The 23,958-nt window shown below is 38.9% G+C and overlaps 1 protein-coding gene across 2 annotated transcripts in view; it reads left to right on the top strand.

The window, feature by feature from the left end:
* Nucleotides 1-23,630, top strand: part of RCAN1 (regulator of calcineurin 1) — a 41,650-nt gene extending 18,020 nt beyond the window's left edge. The window contains exons 1-4 of one of the 2 annotated variants that reach the window (XM_065676889.1): nucleotides 15,777-15,983; nucleotides 18,142-18,315; nucleotides 19,303-19,462; nucleotides 20,876-23,630. In XM_065676889.1, the coding sequence (XP_065532961.1) occupies nucleotides 15,897-15,983; nucleotides 18,142-18,315; nucleotides 19,303-19,462; nucleotides 20,876-21,039 (585 nt within the window). In that variant the 5' untranslated portion in view covers nucleotides 15,777-15,896 and the 3' untranslated portion in view covers nucleotides 21,040-23,630. Of the gene's footprint in view, nucleotides 1-15,776; nucleotides 15,984-18,141; nucleotides 18,316-19,302; nucleotides 19,463-20,875 lie in introns of those variants that run through there. The other variant, XM_065676888.1, reaches the window with a different exon arrangement.
* Nucleotides 23,631-23,958: the final 328 nt, after the last annotated feature.

Here is a 23,958-nt window from a genome sequence, read left to right as displayed (position 1 = left end):
TAATTGTTTTATGCTGTCCTCATAGTCTTACCTTAAGTTGTATTAAACAGGTAACTGTGTTCATTGATAGTTTGGGGGTTTTTGTCGTATTATTCTGGCAGCAGCATCTGAACAGTAACAAATCCCTTCTAAGAGGAGCTTACAGATAAGGATTTGATTCTCCTTTCATTTAGGAAAGTGACAATGTTATGGTATTAACTTTAACTGGGAACAGAATCAAGACATAAAATAGAGATGTCAGGATCAGGACGAGCAAGAGAGGATAAAACTGGCTATTAAAGGATGTACTAAGTCTAGTTACATGTCAAAGTGGAACTGTGCATAAGCCTTGAGTACCTTGTTTAGGAAAACAAGCAGTTGCATGTTTGCCATGATGGCAGTTATTCAGGGTATAGGAGTGCTTGATTTAACAAAATCATCATTGATAGAATGAAGTCACTAATATATGCTGTTTGCTTTTAGAGAGTCTCAAAAGATTCACAATTAGAAACTAGACAGCGCGAATATACTGCTTTACATACTGTGCAGACTTTGTGAAATGTTTTCCAGGAAAGTTGAGAACAGCCATGAATCACTTATGGAAAACCCAGTGGGATGAATTAGTCAAAGAAATGTTTGACCACCCTTTTGCCTTCTGCTATCGGGAAATAGTGCAGCTTTCCACTATTTTGTACAGCTCATGTGGCATAAATAAAAAAGGTGTAGTTAGTAAAGCAAGCAATTACAGTTGCTGCTCTTTGACTTTCTCATAGCTTTCTAAAAATGCTTATTTTGAAATAAATATGAAATTTAATATCCGACAAGTTGTGAGTATGGGGGGAAATCATGTCTTGAAGATGCTCAGGGAATTTCTTCCCTGAACTTGCCTCTTCTACCTGTGTTTTCCTTCTGTGATAGTTTAAAAGGGGGGGCTGTTTTCACTCTGTCTTCTGAAACTATTACTTGTCTTCTCTCCTTTGACTGCCAGGCTTTCACTTTCAGGGTAGCAACTAAACAAAGTCAAAACCTGCACAATTGAACTTACTTAACTATAGAAATGAAGGCTTCTACAGTGATACTGCAGAAGTTAATGGACTTGGTAATGTATATACACTGCAATACTGATTACTGTTTCTCAGAGAACTGATGGAAAATGGTATCCTCCTGTATGGTAAATTGACCAAATATTTCTTTATTGGGTCATAAAGACTTTTTTTTTTTTTTTCAGGTTATCAGCATACTTATCAGCCAAGTCTACAGTATGTGTGTTTCACCCATGCAGACTCTTTAAGTGTGTGAACTTCCATGCTTTTTGCACTGGCAGGTGTGATCTGAACAGTGTTAATTAGAAGAGGAGGCTCCAGAGAGACCTTACAACAGCCTTCCAATACCTGAAGGGGGCCTACAAGAAAGCTGGAGAAGGACTTTTTACAGGGGCATGTAGTGACAGGGCAAGGGGAATGGCTTAAACTGGAAAAGGGTAGATTGAGATTAGATATTGGGAAGAAATTTTTCACTGTGAGGGCGGTGAGGCACTGGCACAGGTTGCCTAGAGAAGCTGTGGCTGCCCCATCCCTGGTAATGTTCAAGGCCAGGCTGGACGGGGCTTTGAGCAACCTGGTCTAGTAGAAGGCATCCCTGTCCATGGGGGGTTGGAACTAGGTCCTTTCCAACCCTAACTATTCTGTGATTCTGTGATACACTTACAGTGTTACAAGATTTAAAGGTAATATTAGAAATGCCGGAAAAAAAGTGCATAGGGTGAGGGATTACAGTTTTCAGTCATCTTTAAAATGAATCCTGCACTAGTTTTTTTGTAACATGGGCTGTTGATCCAAAAGCTTAGGGGAGCTCTTGGTATTTGGAAGGGAGTAGCTTGGACTTACTGACATCCTTTCATAGATAAGAAGCTGTGAGTACTGAATGACTGAAAAGTCTCGCTTTTTGCTGCTTCCTTTTCCTTGATGAGAGCTGGTTCCACCAATGATGATTGCATTCAAGTTCTTTTGGGGGCTGCTTAGGAGGTTGGGTTGTGTTTTGTTGTTGTTTGGTGATTTTATTTTTTTCTCTTTGTGGTTTTTGGTTGGTTTTTTTTTTGGGGGGGGGAGGGAGGGGAGAGGGGAATTGGTTGTGGGGGTTCTTTTTGGGGGTGGGGGTAGTGTTCTGTGTAGACAATGGCTTGTGCATAGATACATTCTTGATAAGACCAGTTAGGTCTAATGGGATATGTGAAATATTTTGTTCTGTAGTAAGTGAAAGCTGCTGCATTCACTTTGTGTTCAGCTGTACTGAACTGTGTCTTGATAACTTACTGAGTTATTTTTGAAAGAGGGTAATGTAAAGGAATGGCACTTAGGCAACTTTAACTTTGAATTTCTTTGGAAAGTGGATGGGTGCCTCATTTTCAGTTAAATACATCTGAAAAAAATTTAATTACAAGAAAGAGCTTAAAAATATTAATTCATAGCCATACAAGATACCATTGAGCTTAACATGGAAAACCAAAATGATTTTTTTCCTTAAGGTAACTTCAGTGATTTTAATTTTTAAAATTTTATTATAGCATGCAGCGTAAGCAAGCCCCTAAAGCTTGGAAATTCCTTTGTACACTAAGTATATTTCACAGATGGTGGAAAAAATGTCTGTCTTACTTTGCATTTGTGTCCTTGGCCATCGCCTTCTACAAAGGTTTGAATTTGCTCTTCTTTACATCTTGTGATATCTGCTGATACTTGTTCTAGCTTGTCTGGAGGCCCACATAAGTTGCCTAGCTGGCTTCTGCCAAGCAAAATAGCTGACAGCAGAGTTCTGCGTGCTTCCTTCTTGGTCTTCCTTCTCTGCCCAGTCCCTGATATTTTCATGCAACACTATCACAAATTCTGTCACTTAACCCTTTATCCTGGTATCATACTTTATTAAAACTTTAGAGGCTCAATACAGTTTATTCCTTGCCTGCTGTCTGATGACAGAAAACTCCCTGTATCACTTTAAGGGGCATTTTTCTTCTGTGGATTTATACTTGCATGAAGGAGCTCTTTCAAAGTAAAACACAATGCCTTTTTTTCCAGATCATTCTGTAAAGGATTAAGTAATGTCCTGAGGAGATTATCCCTGAATGATGTCTGAATATAGGGTTATAGGCTCTTAGTAATCCTCTGAGTGAACATAGACTGCTCCTCAGAAATTCCTAACCTTTTAAGATGCTGTTAGCTAATGACTGTTTCCTTCTTTCCAGGTGAGAACAAACTTTGAGCTTTCTAATGTACTTCCTAGGTATACAGCAGTCATAAATGTTGTTTGCTCTGTTCTTGTGTTTTCCAGAGAGACAGCAGTTACTCTGGACTGAATGCTTTGTAGCTCCCAAGTGTAGGAAGGCTTTGAGGTATAAATGAGCAGGAAGGAATTCCAGCACTGATCTGGCTTCTGGGTGGCATTACGTGAATTGGTGATAACTAAGCATGACGGTTATTCAGTTCAAGTGAACACCTTTGTTCCAAAATGTCACTTCTTGAACAAAGTAGCGAAGTTTCTTGGAGATTTTTCTGTAGAGGGCTCAATTCTTTTGGCAGGTTTATTCATGATCTGTTTAAGATGCTAATTTGCACAAGTGTTAGCATATTTTATTAGCCTCTGTTTGTATAATCAGTCCACACAACTGAACAAATGCTCTGCAGTTCTTATTTACTTGTTCTGGTTTTGCCTGTTAGTGAAAATATTTTTCTTAATGAAACCAACTTCATTAAACAGAAGTTGGTTATCTCTAACTAACAGAATTTGTTTCTCTCTCCTAAAATGCTCTCAGCATATAAAGTCTTAAGACACTATCTCTCCCACCTCCATGAGTCCACTATTCTATTTAGTCACTGCAATTTTGCAAACTTTTGGGAGCAAAAGCGCTCTATTAATTTTTCCAAGTGGAATTGTGTTTTTAATACAGGTAGAAAAATAGTTACCAATAAATACATGGTATGAAAAAGTTTATTTCCTTCTAGAATATTTGAATGAGGGCAAAACTGTAATCCATTTACTATGGATCACTTGAGTAAATTCCTTGCAGGAATGGAAACATGTTGAAAAAAGACTCTCAATTTTGGAATATACTTTCCATATGAAAATTTTCTAAATGAGTCTAGTTGGTTACTCAAATACTCTGTAGTGGAATTTCCAAATTACCACTTTTATGTTACCAGTCAGTGAACAGGAATTTTGTGTTTAATGCTTGGAAATGGAAGTGTAAGTCATGGATTTTTCCAAGGAAGGAATAAGCACACTGTAGGTATTTCTTTTTCAGATGGCTGGCTGGAAAACTATCACACATTGCATCTGTAAATAGCCCTTCTGTGATAGAGCACAGCTCTTTATATTCTGCCAGAACATATGTAGGCTACATAATGCAAGCATGACTACAGTTCCTATATTTTAAGGTCCTGTTTAAAAAATAAATCTTGTAAGAGGCTATTCAGCGAAACAGCTACTTTCCTTCTTGGCAGCGCTTTTGGAATCTGTGCTTTAAAAAAAATCATCAGTGGGTTACTTCAATCTTCTTTTAAACCCTCAGTGGAGTAATTGTGGAGTGGATAGTTTCTGCATCCAGAGAAATCGCTGAAGTCAGACTTGGCTTCCTAGAGGCCTTGCTGACGTCCACAGGTAATGCACACTTCTGTGGTCAAAACTCTGGATCCCTTGGCATTGTGGCTTTCTGCTGAAAGGACATATAGCTTCAGGGTGTAGGCCATAGCTTAAGACTTCAAATAAATGTTTTAAATTGTATTAAGAACTAATTTGAGTAGGATTTCTTCTTTGTTCTCCTTTTGAAATAGCAGCAGTAGGTGCAGGTAACCCTCTGAAAATTTTGTTTTGTTTCTTTTTTCATGTGAAAAGCTGTTGAATTAAGATCAAAAATATTACTAAGTTAACTGTCATTCATTGGAGCAAGCATGGTTTGCTATTCACATGTCTTTAATAGGTAAAATTTTTAATTGAAGGGAGAAGAAATAAAGTTGGAACTTCCAAGAATTATTGATAAAATGGTGAACAAAATTGCCTCTTGGGTTTTGGAGATCCTGTGACGAAAGGCTGACTGTTCCAAACCATTCTCCACAGGTTCTGTTATTCAGTGGAAAATGTTCCAAAGTTGTTGTAAAGTAATTGAACTGTGTAGCCAAGCCAGTATGCTACTTCAGCAAATGTCATCATAGTAATAATAGCTCTTGAAGATTTTGAATCAGCTGTACTCCCTCTATGAGGGGGAGTAGTCCACACAATGACCCCTGTGTGCCGTGACTTCGGGTGTAAGAATATACCCAAATTCCCAGAATTCTACCAGAGCAATGTTGAGAAACAGCCTCTGGGAGGAGGGACCACCAAGACTACTGGTTTGTATATAGGTATGTTGCTGTTATGTTGAGGGAGTAAAGCATTTATTGAGGTGATGGCCCAAATTGCATTTTTTTACTGTCCTTAGCCTTGAGGAGTGTGCATCTGTTCTGGAGAAACTCCAAATGGCAGAATTTCAAGACCTTCCAATAGGAAAATACAGGTGGAGCTGAGGAGTGAATATTGTTGTAGTCTTCCCTACTTACAGCTGTTTTAACTTGTCATGGTGAGCTGATCTGATTACCCAAATGTGATTGTGGAAGATTCATTGCAGCTCAAAAGCTCTGGTTCTGTTTGAGTACAGTTAGATAAGAATGACTGGGGTTTGGTTTCCACCATGAGATGTCTCTTACTTGTTTTGAAATTTTCGCTTAACATTACAGACATGTCATATTGCAGTGCAGCCTGTGGACCGGAGGAGTAGAGTTAATGGTGTAAGTCTCACAGGTTGGTGGTATGCTCCTAGGAGCCTCCAATATCATCAGAAGTGACAGCTGGCTTCAGACTGGTTTTTTGTTTGGTCGGTTGTTGGTTTTTTTTGCATTAAGGGACTTTGGAACTCTGTCTAACCAGCTGATCTGAAATACCCATCAGAGATCCTTGGTCATGGGTCTGGAAACCACTAAAACAATATCTTGCTGTGTCAGAACAAATCTGAAAGCAAACCCTTGGCTGCTTAAAGAAAAAGTCATTAGGTTTCTTAGATTTGTTTATCTGAGGCTTTACTATGCAATGATTCATGTTTTATAATGGTAACTCTTGATTAGCTGTGGAGTAGGGAATAAAGATAAGCCGACACAGATTTGTTCCTTCTACTGTTTCTCCTCTGTACTGACCTTTTAGCATGATATCCCTCATTATCTAGAATGTATAAAGTGAGATAAAAATAACTTGACTTCTTTGGTTTTTGTCAGAATAATTCCAATGGATCTGGAAGTATACTGAACCAAAAATGCCACCTGCCTTTTAATCCTGCTGTGATGATCAGTGCGTGTGTCATAAAGCCAGAGAGCCAAACAAATATTTCTGCCCGCCCCCCCCCCCCCCCAGCAATATTTAAGACTGGGATGCAGACATGACGGCTTTACTATATTATATATATAAGATTTTAGAAGATGTAGTTTTCAGTACATGAATCTGGATCATAACCTTGCCCAACCATCTCAAAATTTAGTTTTTAAAGTATCCTGTTTTGTAAAACATACCGTGTCTTCATCACTGTACTTACATGTGTATATATCAAAACAGATCATAACTTACTGGCTTAGGTTTTTTAAATCATAAATGAAGTTTAGGTTCAGTGTTCTATTAGCATTTTTCATTTATGCTGTGGATGCTGCTTCTGGCTCCAGGGTAGAAAAAAGGAGTTTTGGAAGTGTGTGCTTGATGCTGAAACATCTGGTATTGGGGAGCTTTGACCACACTGGCTTCAGTTTGATAGGGCTTGAATGAAATGCTCTCAGTTGTGGGACTGGGTTGTGACACATTGCTGGATCACTTCCTGGGGTCTCTTTCCCTCTTAGCATCAGAAAGGTTTGGGGAACTTTCATTTCTTTTGCTACATCTTTCTTATAAGCTGTCACAAGGTGATACTCTTTGAAAAGCTTCTATTCCTCATAGCTGCTTGTTTCAGATGCTGAAGATAGTTTTATTTACATCACTGTCAACATTTAAATATATCTAGGTTAACATTAAAGGCCCGTTTCTGTTCAGCCTTCAAACATGGCATATTTTAGATATCAGTGTACAAGTCCAGCACCAACATTCCTCAATGCCCTTTAGCTCACCCTAATGCATGGGCGATGTGCAGAGGCAGCATTGGAGTGTAGCACTCCAGCTGTGTGTCAGAAATGTGTGACGTGCTGAAGGAATGCATGGATCTCACTGTCAGCATGTGCCCTATCCCCTGGACCTTTCCCTCCACTGAATCCAACTTATAAATAACTTTACAGCTGTTTCTCTTTACAAAACCAAAGTGTTCTTCATCTTCAGAAGGTGCCCCCTCACTCAAGAAATTATCTTAAGGGCTGTTTTTCTTTTAATAGCTGATGTGTGTAGCATGTCCCTTCTTTCTTTCTTAAATGGCTTCATCTTTCAAATCTACCTATCTGTTAATTACTGTCTGGATTTTTTTTTTTCCCCACACTGGTATTCAGATACCCTTGAAAAGGTCAGACTGCTGATAATTTTTCCTAGTTATGGTGGTAGGAAGAATACATACGTTTCCTTAGTTACACAGTGCGTATGGGATACTATCTGTATCTTGGAGGGTGGGAACATTTTTTTAACAAACAACTTCCTTCAATTTTGCTGTAAATAGTTTACAGATGCTTTATTTTAAAGTAGGGAAAAATGGCCTATTAACACATTTTGGTTTAAAAGCCCTTGTTCTTTTTTAGCTCATAATAAATATAGATGATCTTTGGAGAATTTTCCTCTTTCCCCTTTTTTAATCTCCACTCTGAGGGAAGGATTTATATAGATATCTATATTTATAGAAGCCTTCAATAAATTTAAGTTAGAAGAGTTGTTTAAGGATTTCCTGCCCTTCCCTTTCCTTAGTTAGCCTTTTCTAATGTGGCATGTGCACCACTTCCGCTACGAGTTATAGGCCATACTATTGTCCTCATTGCCTTTTCTTTCCCTTTTCCGCCTTAAGTAGAAATAATCAACACTGCAACTATGTCCGGCCATGGGAATGATCTTGTTTACATTTGTCTTGGTTAAAGATTATCATCTTGGTCTTTGGCTTTGGCTTTTTATTCTGTAGGTTTACTTTTTTTGTCTTGCAGCCCCCTCCACCCCCAATGTGTAATAGATTGAGCTGTAATATTGCTGGACAGTCTTTTTCAGGTATTTTCATACACTCTAAAGAAGCATCTTCTTGAAGGTTGTTTTGATTATTTGAAACCAAATTATCTCTCTGTGGTGCAGGTGGGAGAAATGTTTATTTGCAAGAACTTTCTCCTTCCCTTTTTCAGTCCCCCTACCCAGTCACTGCAAAAAGACGTGGCGTTTCATGATCTGTTCTTTCTACTGTAAATATATTACCTGTAGATAATTTCATAATTAAATGAGTTAAGAAATTTAAACAGAAACAAATACAGGAAAAATAGGTTGCTTTTTGAAAAAAATTGTTTGATTGGCATTTGTCCTTCTATAATTTTACATATATAAAGGTATTTGAGTCTTGCATCTTGAGCATGTGTCCCATCTTAGTAAGGGTTCAGAATCTTCGTAGCTTTTCTGTTTGCTTTTACATATTTTGAAAAGTTGCTTTTTAGAGATGAAAGTACTGTCCAGAAGTTCAGAGTTTTATAGCCACTGGATAATTTTTTCGAATGGTTCCTATATACATCAAATGGTTCCTATATACAAGTACTTGATCTAGCTTGATGTACAGACAGATAGGGTTTTCTTCTGTGTATGCTATTATATGGAATCAGATGCTTAAATTTTGTAAAAACTGCACAAATTTTTGTCTCTTTTTATGACTGGAAATTCAGTGACTAAAATACTTGTAAGCATAAGTGGTCATGTGTTTGCTGTTCCCTATTATAAACAAAGTTAATGAGAGGAGCTGATGATGACAGTTTTAACTCCATGCTTCATGCCCATTTTTCCATTTTGTCATTGTGTGGGCGTTACCTTGATTTAATACACTGCACGTAGCTCTGTGTTGTTTGGAAAACCAGTTTGTGTGTTTCTATTGCTGTGCTCTGTGTGATTTCTTTATTGTAAATAAATTTGCAGATACTATCCATGCAGTTATTTCATAACATGAAAGATTCTTTTTTTGCTTGTTAAAAAGGTGGTTTATTGCAGATATTTCTCTGGTGATGTACCAACTTCGTGTATATACTCACTTTGCTCATAATATCTTTCTGATGATCTGATCAATGCACAGAATATAAAATCAACAAGTATGCAACCTTAGAAAAACTTAGTTTTCCTAACCACAAAAGAGAAGAAACCGTTTGTTCATTAATGTTTTCAGTTGTGTGAGGATTCTGACTCCCTTCTTCTCTCAGTGTTTCTGATCTGGGTTTGCATGACATGGGAGAAATTTGTATGGCTCAGTTAAGGGCTATGTTACTCCATGAGTAGGCGTGTAACTATTCCAGTGTTCTGAATTAGATCTCAAGGTTGCCAGTCTCCCTGTACTCAGGCTATTGGAAGGATTTTTTTGGGAAAAGTATGCTCAAGTATAATTAGTCAGCCAGTTAATTTTCCTTCATAACAAATCCTGTCAGACCTACAAAAAGAAATCATGTCCCAGGTAGCTGATTCATTTTTGGCTAGTAAGATGAGCTTAAGAATTGTACAGACATTTTAAGGCAAGTGTTTTAACTCGCTGCTCTCACTCCAAGCTCTTTGGTTGAGCCAGCCAGCATTGATGTGACTCCTCTTGCTCACCAAGTAAGTTTCGAAACAAAACAAACCCCATAACACAAACGTCCACATAATAATAACCCACTTCTTGAATCGCAAGGGTAGGGAAAAGAAGATTGTTTTTCATGATGGAGAATGTTACTGTTCCTTGATGGCAGTGCTTGCAGAGCATGCTTAAAGGCAGTAAAGAAAAATACGCAGTTGAGGACATGCTCGTTAGCCCTTCATGTCTTAAACTTGCCTTTCCAGTGGCCCTGAGTTCTGGGATTTTTTGCTTTTACCTGAAAGCATGCTGAAGCCATGCTGTAGATGAGTGCTATGTTCTATAAAGGAATGATTTTTAGTTTTTCCCATTCTCTTTCAGCATGCCTGTCCCATGCAGACATATCATATGTGCTGACAGAGCAGCACATGTTAGAAGGTTGTCTGAACTCAGGTGCATGCTGGCACAGGGCAGAGCTTATTGACCCTGGACATGCATGGATAGTTCTGGAAGCCGTTTGTACTTTACTGTCTGCCCCTCCCTCTCCCAACCACTAGGAAAATGAAACCAGTATGATTATTCATTCTGGGTAACGTCAAGATCTTCAAGATGTTTATCCCTGTCATAAGTAAGGACTAAGGCAAGATAATTAACATGAACACAGGAATAGAATCTATATGTTGATAGCAAAAGATCAGCAAGTATATATAGAGGGAGTACAGGGATTACGTAAAGAGCACCCTCCAAGGGCAATTGTAAAAGTCTGCCAGCAATGAGAGAAGAGAATGGGCTACATTGTTCTGATTTATAGCTCATAGGTGATCATTTTATTAGCTTACAGAATTACCAGCACATTTATTTTCGTGTTAATTTTCTTCCCCAGATTGTTAGCTTTGCTAATGTAGTTATTGGCAACGAACCGTCATTTTTGTGACTTGCCTTTTTTCCTACTTCTGTGGTCTCATTTCCTCCTCTGCTGTGCCTTACCTATTTTACTGCATGTGGAGATTATAGAACTATTTATGGCGTTCAATCATCTTGTGTTCCCACTGTTCCGTATGCTCATTTGAATCCTTGTTTCTTCTTTCACCTCCGGAAGTAATTGGAAAATGGTCACTGTTGAATTTCTCTGCCTGGGAAGTGCTGCTAGTGGAGGATCTGTCAGGTGCTAATGATGTTAGGGAGTACTTTAGGCCTGCACTGAGTATCTTGTCTGCAGTTTTTAGTACTCGTCTTTAAAACTTAAGCGCTGGAATCTGCGTACCTTTCAGGGGAAAGATGAAACCTGAGAAAGCAGGGCTGACTGTTGTCATGTCGCGCTATTCCTGCCCAGGTTGGTTTCTCTGAGTCTTGTTGCCCAAAGTACAGCAGCATCCCATTGCACTGATGAACTTTGTATTCTTTGGTATCAGAAGTTATTTGGTATCTAGATGATAGCATATATCTTGTAGCAGGTAATCTTCCCCTCGTTCTCTTTCTGTAGGTCACTAGGGAGTCTCAAAGAGACAACAAAAAGCAGCAAATGCTTTGAAGACAAGGAAGAAACTGTACTCTGGTTTTGTATCAGAACATCAAATCCAGGAGTTCTGATAGTCTTGTCATGTTCTTGTTCCAGACAGTTTGTTAGCATGTGGTTAGCAAATGTTACAGGACCTGAACACCTCAGGAGAAACATTGCAACACTGACAGGATGCTGAGGGAGCTGGCGGAGGTCATTGCTAGGCCACTTTCCATCATCTTTGGTAAGTCGTGGGAAATGGGCGAGGTGCCTGAGGATTGGCGGATGGCAAAGGTCACACCAATCTATAAGAAGGGCAAGAAGGAGGACCCGGGTAATTATAGACCGGTCAGCCTTACCTCCATCCCTGGAAAGATGATGGAACAACTTATTCTTGACTCCATCACTAGGCATATCAAGGATGAGGGGGTCATTAAGAACAGCCAACATGGTTTTATGAGGGGGAAATCATGTATGACCAACCTTATAGCCTTCTATGAGGAAGTGACTAGGTGGAGGGATGATGGTAGAGCGGTAGATGTGGTTTTTCTTGATTTCAGTAAGGCATTTGATACTGTCTCCCACAGCATCCTCATAGATAAGCTGAGGAAGTGTGGGCTTGACGATCAAGTAGTGAGGTGGATCGAGAACTGGTTGAAAGGAAGAAGGCAGAGAGTTGTGGTCAATGGCGCAGAATCTAGCTGGAGGTCTGTGACTAGTGGAGTTCCTCAGGGGTCGGTGCTGGGACCGGTGCTGTTTAATATTTTCATCAATGACCTGGATGAGGGAACTGAGTGCACCCTCAGCAAGTTTGCTGATGACACAAAACTGGGAGGAGTGGCTGACACACCAGAGGACTGTGCTGCCATTCAGCGAGACCTGGACAGGCTGGAGAGTTGGGCGGGGAGAAACTTGATGAAATTTAACAAGGGCAAGTGTAGAGTCTTGCATCTGGGGAAGAACAACCCCATGTACCAGTACAGGTTGGGGGTTGACCTGCTGGAAAGTAGCGAAGGGGAAAGGGACCTGGGGGTCCTGGTGGATAGGAGGATGACCATGAGCCAGCAATGTGCTCTTGCGGCCAAGAAGGCAAATGGCATCTTAGGGTGCATTAGAAAGGGAGTGGTTAGTAGGTCAAGAGAGGTTCTCCTCCCCCTCTACTCAGCCTTGGTGAGGCCGCATCTGGAATATTGCGTCCAGTTCTGGGCCCCTCTGTTCAAGAAGGACAGGGAATTGCTTGAAGGAGTCCAGCGCAGAGCCACAAAGATGATTAAGGGAGTGGAACATCTCCCTTATGAGGAGAGGCTGAGGGAGCTGGGTCTCTTTAGCTTGGAGAAGAGGAGACTGAGGGGTGACCTCATCAATGTTTACAAATATGTGAAGGGTAGGTGTCAGGATGATGGAGCTAGGCTTTTTTCAGTGATATCCAGTGATAGGACAAGGGGCAATGGGTGTAAACTGGAACATAGGAAGTTCCACGTTAACATCAGGAAGAACTTCTTTACTGTAAGAGTGACAGAGCACTGGAACAGGTTGCCCAGGGGGGTTGTGGAGTCTCCTACACTGGAGATATTCAAGGCCCGCCTGGACAAGTTCCTGTGTGATGTACTGTAGGTTACCCTGCTCTTGCAGGGGGGTTGGACTAGATGATCTTTTTAGGTCCCTTCCAACCCTTGGGATTCTGTGATTCTGTGATTCTGTGATTTTGTAATGGTGGTTTTGTAACTTTGACTCTTCATTTCTAGGGTAGATCTGGGGGCTCCCAATGCAGTGCTGCAGCCTTAAATCTACTAATTGAAACATTGTAGACTGCATTTTTGTTCTAATCAAGAGTAGCAGTAAGGATGTTATACCAGTTCAAAGGGATTTCTCCTCCCCCAGAATACTAATTCTCAGTTTATTCTGTGTTGTGAATGGAGTAGTGTGCAACCATCATTTTTTTTTTTCTTTCTCTTTTTTTTCTCTTGAATTGTTTCTTTAAGAGAGACTGGTAGTGCAGCCTTACCAAAAGTATTAAGGGTAAAATAGAACAGATTAGGACTGGTTTGTTTTCTTTGTCCTTTTAACTGGGCAAAGTGAAGACCTAGTATGTATCAATAGAAGACTTAATGTTTATTTTACATCCAGAGGGCACTGTGAAAAACCATTTTGTGACATGTTAAATGTTCTCAAAAATAGATGGTTTGTTTACAGCAGTACAGCAGGCTACAGTCCTGGGTTAGATGGCAGTTATATCTGAAAGACTTGTAAACTAATTTTCTTCAGGTCCCAGTAATGTGTAGGTGGCCTTGAGGATAGCAATCAGAGGTATTTTTAATGTCTTTACTCTTCATGGGATCTGGGCATAAAAATCTAAGTCTATAGTTACAAAGGAATGCAAGCACATGAGATCTACTTTATCCTGCTTTAAGCTGTGAAGTCCAAAATGGGGCTTTTGAAGACTTTTACAATCACTGGACTCCTAGGAAGCTTTGACACACTTAGCTATATAAAGGTCTGCAGCTAGGTTGCCAAAGGCTTCAGCAGCTTGAAACTGCCTCCTGTGCAGGCCTTGTGAGGCTCAGATATTCTTTCTACCTATCACCCACGGAGGTGATGCAGGCAGCTTGGCAGCCTCAGAGTATGCCAAATGACTGACTCAGTAGCAGGTTAAAGGGGGGGACCTTCTTTACTTTCTTATCAGAAACTATAGCATTCACCTAGGATGTGGAAAGCCTGTTTTCCTTTGTGCTCAGGTGATTCATGGCCATATTTTCCAGATGAGCATCCTGACCACTGGTCTACAGAGTCATACTTGGTGCTTCCACTTCCGAAGTCTTTAAGACACTTGACAACCTAATTCCAGGGCAAGGGATTCAAGACATACTCGGCATGATTTTCTGTGTGAGTTCAGGTTCCCTGCTTGTCATGATGGCCGTTTATGAATCCTCAGGTATCTGTGTTTCTGGGTACAGGTCATGGGCTTGGGAACTGTTCTCACTGTATGTGTGCGCAGTCCAGATCTTGGTAGTGCTGAGGGGCTGGATAGCCACTGCATCCCATCTTCCTGGGAGGTCAGGGGGAAGAAGGGAGCTGCTGTTTCTCCCTATCTTTTCTGTCCCTCAGGCACCCAGTATGTTAGGTGCTCCTGGAGAACTGTGGAGGCTTTTTAGCTGTTGCTGTCTTTCAGAGCTGATTTTAATGTCTGTGACAGCATCTATGCCAATTGTTGAGTTGTTCTTCCAAGCACCTTCTCTTTTCTTGTGCTGAGCTCATTTTCAAGGGCTTCTAAGAAAAGGTGCTAGGAAGTTAGTCTGAGTAGTCTTTCATGCTGAGGTAACTTTACAATAGCAGAGAGTTTGACTGCTAAATGGGGAATTTTAGACTGTGGCACAATAAGCATCCTTAACTTGGAGCAAGTAAGTAGAGCCATTGGAAATAAAGGAGGCTATTCATGTGAGTAGTTACACATGATTAAATATTTATGAAATAAGGTTTTAAAATTACAACTGTCTGCAAGTATTTCATAAAACTGTGCTTCTGTCAGAGCCCCATACAGTAACACGAACTAAATTGCACTTTTTGACTTTATTATAAACTTTGATTTGAAGTTGCAAAGGCGAATTCCGAATAGCTTGTAAGAGCATCAGTTTAAGCTTAGTGAATTACTTCAAATGTTACTGAGTTTTTTAATGGTTCATGATTTTTTTTTTTCTTTTTTCTTTGTAAGGCAAAAAAACCCCACAAACCCCAAAACTCCCCCTGCAAAAGCCTGTTCTGTGCTACTTTGTGGGAAGTGTTCTGAAGTTGGGATATGGATAAACCACAAAATGTCAGAAATGTAGGTTTCATACCTCATCACTGCTGTCAGTAGTTCAGGTTGTCTCTTAAAACACTGCCAGCAGATTTCTAGTGGTGGTCCTAGTTAAAGAAAAGTAAAACCAAAAAAAAATCCCCAAACAAAAAGCCTCAGCAGTTTATGAAGCTCGGAATGAGGGTTTTAATAAAGTGAGAATGGTAATTAGTCCATATAGTTGCTTTGAAGAAAGCTTCAAAAAGAGTTCTCACTGTAATAGGGGGGAAAAAGTATTTTCCCAAATCAAGTCCTCCTAATCTCTAAATATCAGTCTGTGTATTTTTCCACAAAATTACCAAAAGCTATTGACCTGAGGGATTTCTTTTCCATTCCGAAGTCTTGCAATTTTCCTCCTGGCTAATTACAGCCTATTACTCTAACTTTGGTCCTTTAGCAGTAACATTTTCCATCTTAAGATGGGTTGTCCCATTCCAGTGAAGAGCATGTTGTCTGAGTGCTGAATGGAATTACTACCAGTGGAAACTATGCTGCAAGAGGCTCAAGAAAGCAGCTGCTGTGCAAACCTCAGCTGTTTTTTCCATCCTCCCGAGCACTGGTAATTAGCATAGGGAAGCTGACTAATGTGCTGACGTCACCTCTTTCCAGTCGCAGCTTACATTTTGTTCCTGACTGCCTCAAAGCATGCAGGACTTTGTTCAGGAATTCGCTGTCACATACAGGATGCTCTGAAACCTTTCTTTTTCTTTTCGGGTTTTTTTTTTTGTTGAGGGGCTGGACTTGTTTCCCTTATAAACGCTGCCTGCAGGACCAACAGCTTCCTTAAGTCCTTGGCTTCTTGCAGAGCAGCAAGCATCGCTTTAGTGAAGCATAAAATGCATTTCAGAAATTTTAACTACAGTTTTAGTTCTCTGATTGCCTGCGTGGCAGATAGCGATGTCTTCAATCAAGCAGAAACAAGGGTATGTTCTATCTTTTGTGCTTTATTCCTGTGAACTACTGGAATACTGAAGTATGTAGCTGCTGTTTCAAATTGTCTAAAATACCTTGATACCTTTATGACTTGTGAGAAAATTTCAGTTTGGTGTAAGGGTCTTGGCTCTTAGAAGGCTGCAACAGTATGCTCTGACATGAATTACGAACTCTGGAAGTTGCTGTGTCTTAAACTGTGTGGGTTTGAAAATGATCAGAAGTTTACCTCCAGACTTTTTTGACTGTCTGTACAGAGCACTCTTCACTTGCATGTGTGCTTTCAGCAAATGTTTGCATTATAATTTTGGTGGTAAGCTTCACATAATTTATAGCACACTTTATACTTTCCATGGGATTGGTTTTTTTTTTTGGCTGGCACTGTAGTTAAGAGCATAATCTTAAAACGATAAGAAGTTTTCTCAGGTTTATATTTAACTGATTAGAATTAATATAATGTAAGTAATCTAGTCCTGATACAATGAATTTTTGACTTCTAGGATACTTTATGGACAAAAGTGACATTTTGTTTGCTGTTGTATTGCTAGCATGACATTTATGACCTCTAGAATCACATATGTTTAAAAAGAAAAAAAATATATATATGGCACAAATCTTGCAGGTACTGTCTGAACTTGTGTTGAATGGGAACTTTAAAATGCAACTTAGTGTGGGTTTTACTTGCTTTTCATGGTTGCATCCAGCGCTCTCAGAGTACAGGGGGCTAACAGATACAGGCGCTGCGTGTGGAGGGTCCTCGCCTTGTTTCAGAGCTTGTTTTGAAGAAGCTGAAGTGTGGCTCAGCAAGAAGCAGGATAGCTCTGATACCTTATCTTTGAAATGCAGTGGTTCTGTGCACGGCTGTGGAGAGTCTGTGAAGCAGAACTTTTCAGGAAGGAAAATCAAATTTTGAAGTAATCGCTGCCTTCTTATGTAACGTTTGTTGCTTTTCCCTATTAATTCAAAGCGTAACAGTAAAAAAAAATGAGGTAGTGTGATTTTACTTACTTGTTTATTTTGGCTTTGTATTGATCTTCTAGTAAGCTTTTATGAAGAGAAAAAAATACCTGAAATCTGAATGCTTGATCTATTGCCATCACTGAAAAAAGGCTTGTGACTGATTACTGTGTTCTCAACGTGAGCCTGAAACACTTTGCAAAAGCATGGCAGCTTCAGAACCTCCTGCTTCTTTCTCATCTTTTTGTCTGGCATCATGAAGTAAGACTGGAAGCACTCTTCATGTAAATTATATGAAAAATAGCCAAGTCAGGTTTGCATAGATGCCCTAGGAGCACAAACCCAAAGTTTAAAATTAAAATAGCCAGCTGATGGTAAAGGTGTTTCAGTCTTTCACACAGATAGGACAGCAAAGTGACAGCTGCAGATCTATGAAGGTACAAGGTTTTGGTCCAGTTCCTGTTCTTACCATACAGTCAAAACAAGGAATGTGCCAAACATCCTTCAGGAGATGTATGGTTCATCCTGAAGATTTTTTTTTTAGGAAAGATAGTGAGAGCTTTTCTAGAATTCAGTTCCCAAAATAGAAGAGGCTGTTAAACCAGAGTTCAGTAAGAGTATGTTAATTTTCTTTAAGTAGCAGCTGTTAAAACAGGAGATGTTCGTGACGTTTCTTATGCATGCTGAGACACTGCGGAAAAATAACATTTACCTTGCAAATATGTTTTGTTTGGGTTTCTTTATTTTGTTTTGTTTTTTTTTTTTTTTTTTGTTTTTACATTTTCTTCTGTTAAAACTGTTGTGTTGGTTTCCTTGAAAATTGCATTCTCAGACAAAGGTGTGCCTGACAGACTTTTTTTTGGTATATTAATTTTATAAGGCAAGCATTTCTTTTCAATTTGTTACCAATACTGTTATTTCTTTGTGTCTCTAACTCAAGAGTATCATGTCCAACACTAATAATAATCCATTTTCAGTAAAGAAGAAAAAAGCTGCTATATAGACAACAAATGCTAGGTTAAACAAATTTGTTATAAAGAGAGAGAAGAAAACTAAATCTAAGCTGTTATAAATAGATCAATATTCAAGAGTGGTAGTATGCCGCTACTAGTAACTGCAGTTTATTTCTATATTTCTTTAAAGAAAGTGTAGTGTTTTGCCTATTAACTTTCTTCCCTGGTCCTTTCTTTTCAGGCCAAATTTGAATCACTGTTTAGAACATTCGACAGAGATATCACCTTTCAGTATTTTAAGAGCTTCAAAAGAGTACGAATAAATTTCAGTAACCCTTTATCTGCAGCAGATGCTAGAATCCAGTTGCACAAGACAGAGTTCCTTGGAAAGGAAATAAAACTGTATTTTGCTCAGGTAAGTCTTATTGTGATTATCCTTACAAGGTGCTAAAGCATAACTTAAGCATGATAAGTTTCCACAGGTCTTCAGTCATGCTAATGAACACTTAATTTTTTTTCAGTCTGATTAGAGAATCCCAGGTTATTCCAAAACTACAAGTATTTGAATGTGTTGCGTACTTCGCATCTATGTCTCCCTCTGTATTGTTTTGATAAGCTGGGGGAAAGGGAGTAGATGACAGTAATCAGCACAATCAAAGGAGTTAATGGGGTGGGGAAAGCCAAGTAGCTCTGCCAGCAGTACACACTTACACACATGCTTGCTCAAGTAGTATCTGAGGGAATCCAAAGAGCTGCAGGTTCAGGACTACCTGGTGATCCTGTTCTCACTGCTGCAAATCGTTTGGTTAGCCCATGTGTGTACTTGGATATCACTATCAGTGCAGCTCTATAGCTGGCTAGCTGTGTTGCTAAAGAGATGAAACTCAGGTTCTGGTAATCTGGGTTTTTTTTTGGTAGCTGCTATGTATTTTCCTCCACAAATTAAATGGGAAAATTAATCTATGTGTGTCTGTTTCAGATGTCCCTAGGGACAGTCCTGAAGGAGCCAGTTTATTTATATACCTTCTAGAATTCTCACCACTCTCACTTGTGGTAATGAGTTTCAACACCATTTGTCATTAGGCCTTAAAGCCCATATCCAGCTTCCTCCTACTTCAGTATTTTGAGGGCAGATAATTTCTGGTGAAATTCTTGTAAAAATCCATGATGAGAAGATGTGGATGTGCATAATTCATTGCATGTTTCATCAGAGTTAATGAATGTGGTGGCTTGTCTGTACTTTGTATGCTGTCTTTCATATAGCTCTCTTGAATAATATAGTTACATGCTGCCACCTTGAGTGCCTGTTACAGCATAACATCTATCCAAACCTTAAAACTGCTCATGAATGATGGATTCATTGATAATAGTGAAACAGCGTTAGCTTTTATGCTTTTTCCAGACTTTGCACATTGGAAGCTCACATTTGGCACCACCGAATCCTGACAAACAGTTTTTGATTTCACCTCCTGCCTCTCCACCTGTTGGCTGGAAGCAAGTGGAAGATGCTACTCCAGTCATTAACTATGACCTTTTATATGCTATCTCCAAGTTAGGACCAGGTAAGGAGGAGCAGAAACACTAGAACTCTGTAAAACGCCTTTTAAATCCTCTGAATTTCTAGAACTTTTTGAGTTAATTACTATCAACCAGGTAAACTTGAGATGTCAGAAAAAAAGTATCAGTAAACAGTAGTTTCATACACACATACTGATTAAAAGTTTCCTTTTAAGTTTTAGCAATACCAAAAAGATGCCAGTAGACCTTAAATACTTAAGGGCTTATTAAGCAGTAAAAGTTGGTCTTTTCCCCTCTGAAAACTCTGTTATTTATATGCCCTGCAGTAAGCTCATTGACAGATCTGTGATCCCTTTTCCTAAGAGACTTTTCATATATATTGGGAATGTTGAGCTCTATAAAGCTTGCCTCTTGACCGTGATGTTTGTTGGAATATGGAGTTAATGACTTGGTACCAAGGAGCAAGCGAGGTTACTCTAGCACAATGGCTTGTGTGCTTCTGAAGAACTGGAGGCAAGAGCCTTTTCCTCTGTGGAGCTGCTTGTTGCACCAGTTCCTCTTCATAAAGTTCTGAGGGAAACAGTAGAGACCACTTCAGAGCCTTGACACACTAGAGTGTGCTGCTTGGCACAGGTGTTAGCTCTTCTGGATAGCTGATGTGCATATCACTGTAGTGGTCTTAATGGAGACTGTTCTTTCCACTGAGAGGTTGTGAGTATAAAGTAACAAGGAAAAAAATTCAGGGGAGCTGATCAGGAAAGTGGTGAAAGGAAATAGTTTGCCCTTTCCCTGACATAATGTAAGATTAGACTTAAAAGCAATTCTTTTTATTATGGAAAAACTAGATTGCAGATCAGTGGTCAATAAAATTTGTATCATAGCACTTCTACACACTGGTTGTATTATATGAGTGTTTGACATTATATGTGCATGAAGCCTGCCAACTAGCTCTGCTCCTCCACAGAATGCAGGAAAAGTGTTAGAACACCTCTGTGTGAAGTAGGAAGAGCTGTATCAAGCTTTCTTAAACTGAAAGCTTTTTGGGGGAAGGAAGATCCTGTGGTTTTGCTGTCATTCAGGGAAACAAAGTCTTCCTTGATGTGATACGGTGGATAGAAAATCATGCATGCTTTAAAATTACAAAAACCCACCAAAAAGACTTAAAACTGCTCATGTAGAATGCTTTCTTGAATACCTAGGGTAATATACATAAACTTGCTTTTAAGCAAGCAGCTGAGCTATGTTGATTTGAAAACAGAACCAAAATACTTTGGTATGATGAATGTGACTATTGACAATGCACTTGCTTGCACCATCTAATGCCTTGTGGCATCGGATTGTTGTCAAGTGTATTACTTACTCATTTTTATGTATTCCCCTTCTCTTCTCAATTTCTTTCATACTTTTCTACAGAACGGATGCTTTTTAACAAGTTTTGCTAATATTTTAACTTTCAGGAGAAAAGTATGAGCTACATGCTGCAACTGACACTACTCCTAGTGTTGTCGTCCACGTATGTGAAAGTGACCAGGAAAACGATGTGGAAGAAGAAACAAAGAAACCCAAACCAAAAATTATTCAGACAAGAAGGCCAGATTATACTCCTGCCCATTTCAGTTGAACTGCTGTTGTTTTACCAAGGTTGCAAGTAGACATATGCAAGGGGAAAATTTACTGTGGAAACAGCAGGTCACAGGTTTGGTGGTAACAGCAGCAGTTATAATAGGAGAAATTCCAATGTAAGCTTGTTCAGAAAAAATATAGGAAGTTTCATCCTTACTCTTGATGCTGCGAGTTGATGGATGCCATGAGGGTATTCCCAGATTGCTGGGAACAAAAGATAGGCAGAAGAAGACATTTTGAGACGTAACAGTACAAACTAGGTTTATTTTTTTGGGGGGGGTGCTATAAGCTGTTCCATTATAAAGCAGCTGGGGGAAGCTTTCTTTGTTCTGACTCACAAAAATCCTCAAACTAATAGGCTAGTCATTGTGTGGAGTACATAGCGATAACAGAGCTGGTTTTAAAGATTAAAGTATGGGAACTCTAAACCTTTTTCTTAAAATAGATTTTGTGCATGTGTATTCTTGGTCTTCTAAAGTAACTTTGCATTATTTTCTATAGTTTCTCACATGTTTCTGGAAATCTGGGGAATTGTTTAAAGTATTTATTATCTCGGCATCCTGGACTTACTACTAGATGTGTATATACATATATATTTATATTTGTTTTTATTGGCACTCATTTTCCAGCAGGCATAAGATTTCTTCAGCACCTTATTTTGGTGCTATGTAACTTGTGCTTTTAAAATTTTAACCTTTTAAATGCCTATGTAGGGTTTTATCTGGCAGAGTAATGGAAAAAGTGCAATAGGAAAGTTGTTTAAACAAGTTAATTTTAAATTATTTAAGTTCAGATAATTTATATCTTCAATAACGTCTGTTTGGTAGCTTTGACTTTCTCACTTGGAAAAAAAAAGTACTTTTAAATGTATAAATAAAGCTAATGTTGCATATTCACAGCAATGTAATTTTTCAGTGAAAACCATGATATTGGAGAGATGTGAACTCTACTCAGTATGTGAATCTGCATTCTTGTGAGCAAAGGTTTAACAGGAATTGAAAAATTGCACACAGTGTGTAGAACAGCAAAGAGAGATGGAGTGCCTTTTCCTCATTCATTCCCGACGTGAACTGTTCTACAAGCTACGCACTTGTACCTTTTTCTACTGGCTTTCTATGTCCATAAATAAAATCTTTCTTAGCTTTGCTTCCAAAATAAGCTGGTATTTAGAAATGTTTAATGCCAAGTAATGATGCATAATTAAGTAATGGGTATCTGTGGGAGAAGCTTTAGGGCTTTTTATATGTTAGTGTTAAAAGACAGAAGCCAATGGCATACAAGTTCAGAGGAAGAAAGAAGACAAAAGTGTATTTTACTACTTGTTTTTTTAAATGGAGATCCTCACTTTGAAATAGATTTCAGGATTTTTTTCTTTTTTTTTTTTTTAAGAGAAAGTAACTGAAATCTGGGGGAAAATGTAACTTACAGGTTTAGAAAGGAGATGTTTGAAGCCTCTCAACATGTTTTTAGAAATCAAAGAATGATTCTCTGTTTGCTTTTGCCGGAGTTGGTCTGAGAAAGAGTTTTGTCACTGGGAAATCCATTCTGTGCCATTTGAAGCAAACGTTTGACTGAAATGCCCAGGTTCACACCTTGGTTTTTAAATAAATAATGTATTTTTTAAAAAATAGCTAATGAAACCATTCCAAGCTGTGGTGCAGTGTTATAGAAGGCCTGTTATAATAGTAAGCAAAACAGAGATTGATACCCTGCGACTACAGAAAGCAGGAATATATTGAACTTCAGTAATACCTGCAGTATGATCTTGGTTTGATTGGTATGCCCTGTAAACTGAAACAAACACTGGTACTTGGACCTAACTCAAGTAGCCCTCTCTCCATGTTAACAGTGTTAAGAAGACCTAATGCCACTGATGGAGCCATGCTTTATGGACATGGGGGTGCATACAGTTATTTTGTGTTACTAAGGTGTAACAATCAGCTTGATATATGTACTGCTTGTTAACATGCGAAATGAATAAAATGGAGAGAAACTTTGTAGGTTTGCTACAACTGCCTTTAAACCTTTCCAAGATTTCTTCCATGTTTCTCAAATTGCTGCAGGACTTAGTGTTTCACTTCATTTAATTTAAAATCGTTGGAATAACTCCTGTTCTGTCCTTTTTCCGTCTTTCCATGATTACCAATTAAAACATTTGTTTCGCATTAGAAATCCAGGTAGTTACTGTTGTTTCCTAGCAATCCGAAGATATCAGTGCTACCTTTCAATCAAAAAGAATATGATGTTAAATACTAATATGGTTGTCATTTTTAGTACACTGGCATCTGCATAACAAGGTGGACGCTAGAAACCATGGAAGTCTTGGGATGGTTACAGTGTGTTTCCCATTCAGATGGTAGTTGTGAACAACAGTTGTGAAACAGTAACTTGCCTGCATTTCTGGTTGTATATCCTGGGTTGTGCCACCTTCTGTTATCATTACTACAGTGTGCTGCTTGCTTTTCCTGTTGTTTCTTGGGTTTATTTTGGGTTTTTTCTAACGTTCAAATGAATGCTTAGTTGGTATTTTATACAGTTCTATAGTATAGAGCATATTTAAATTAAAGTATTTTGTTGTCTTCTTGTAAATGTTGTGGTATTTATGCACAAAACTAGTTGGAGATTTTGCACCAGAATCTGGACTTTAAACTTCTAAACACTTTTCACTTAAAAAAAGGTGAGAATATTGTCCCGAGTCACATCCTTACCAACCGAATGAGTTTATTTAGCGAAAAGCTTTCCAGCCCTCTGCTTGAGTCTTGCATGATCTCAAGAAAAGTATGAGAGTCTCCTAATGAATAAAATACAGTCCAGAATATTCGCATTAACAACTGATTCTTCTGTGCCTGAAGTTGACATGCTTCCTAATAAAGGTATCAACATCTCACTGTTCTATAGTAATCGCTGTGCATTCATA

This window comes from Lathamus discolor, chromosome 4, assembly GCF_037157495.1.
Source record: "Lathamus discolor isolate bLatDis1 chromosome 4, bLatDis1.hap1, whole genome shotgun sequence".
Taxonomy (NCBI): Eukaryota; Metazoa; Chordata; class Aves; order Psittaciformes; family Psittacidae; genus Lathamus; species Lathamus discolor.
The sequence above is the reverse complement of the archived record's forward strand: the minus strand, read 5'-3'. Positions and strand labels throughout refer to the sequence as shown.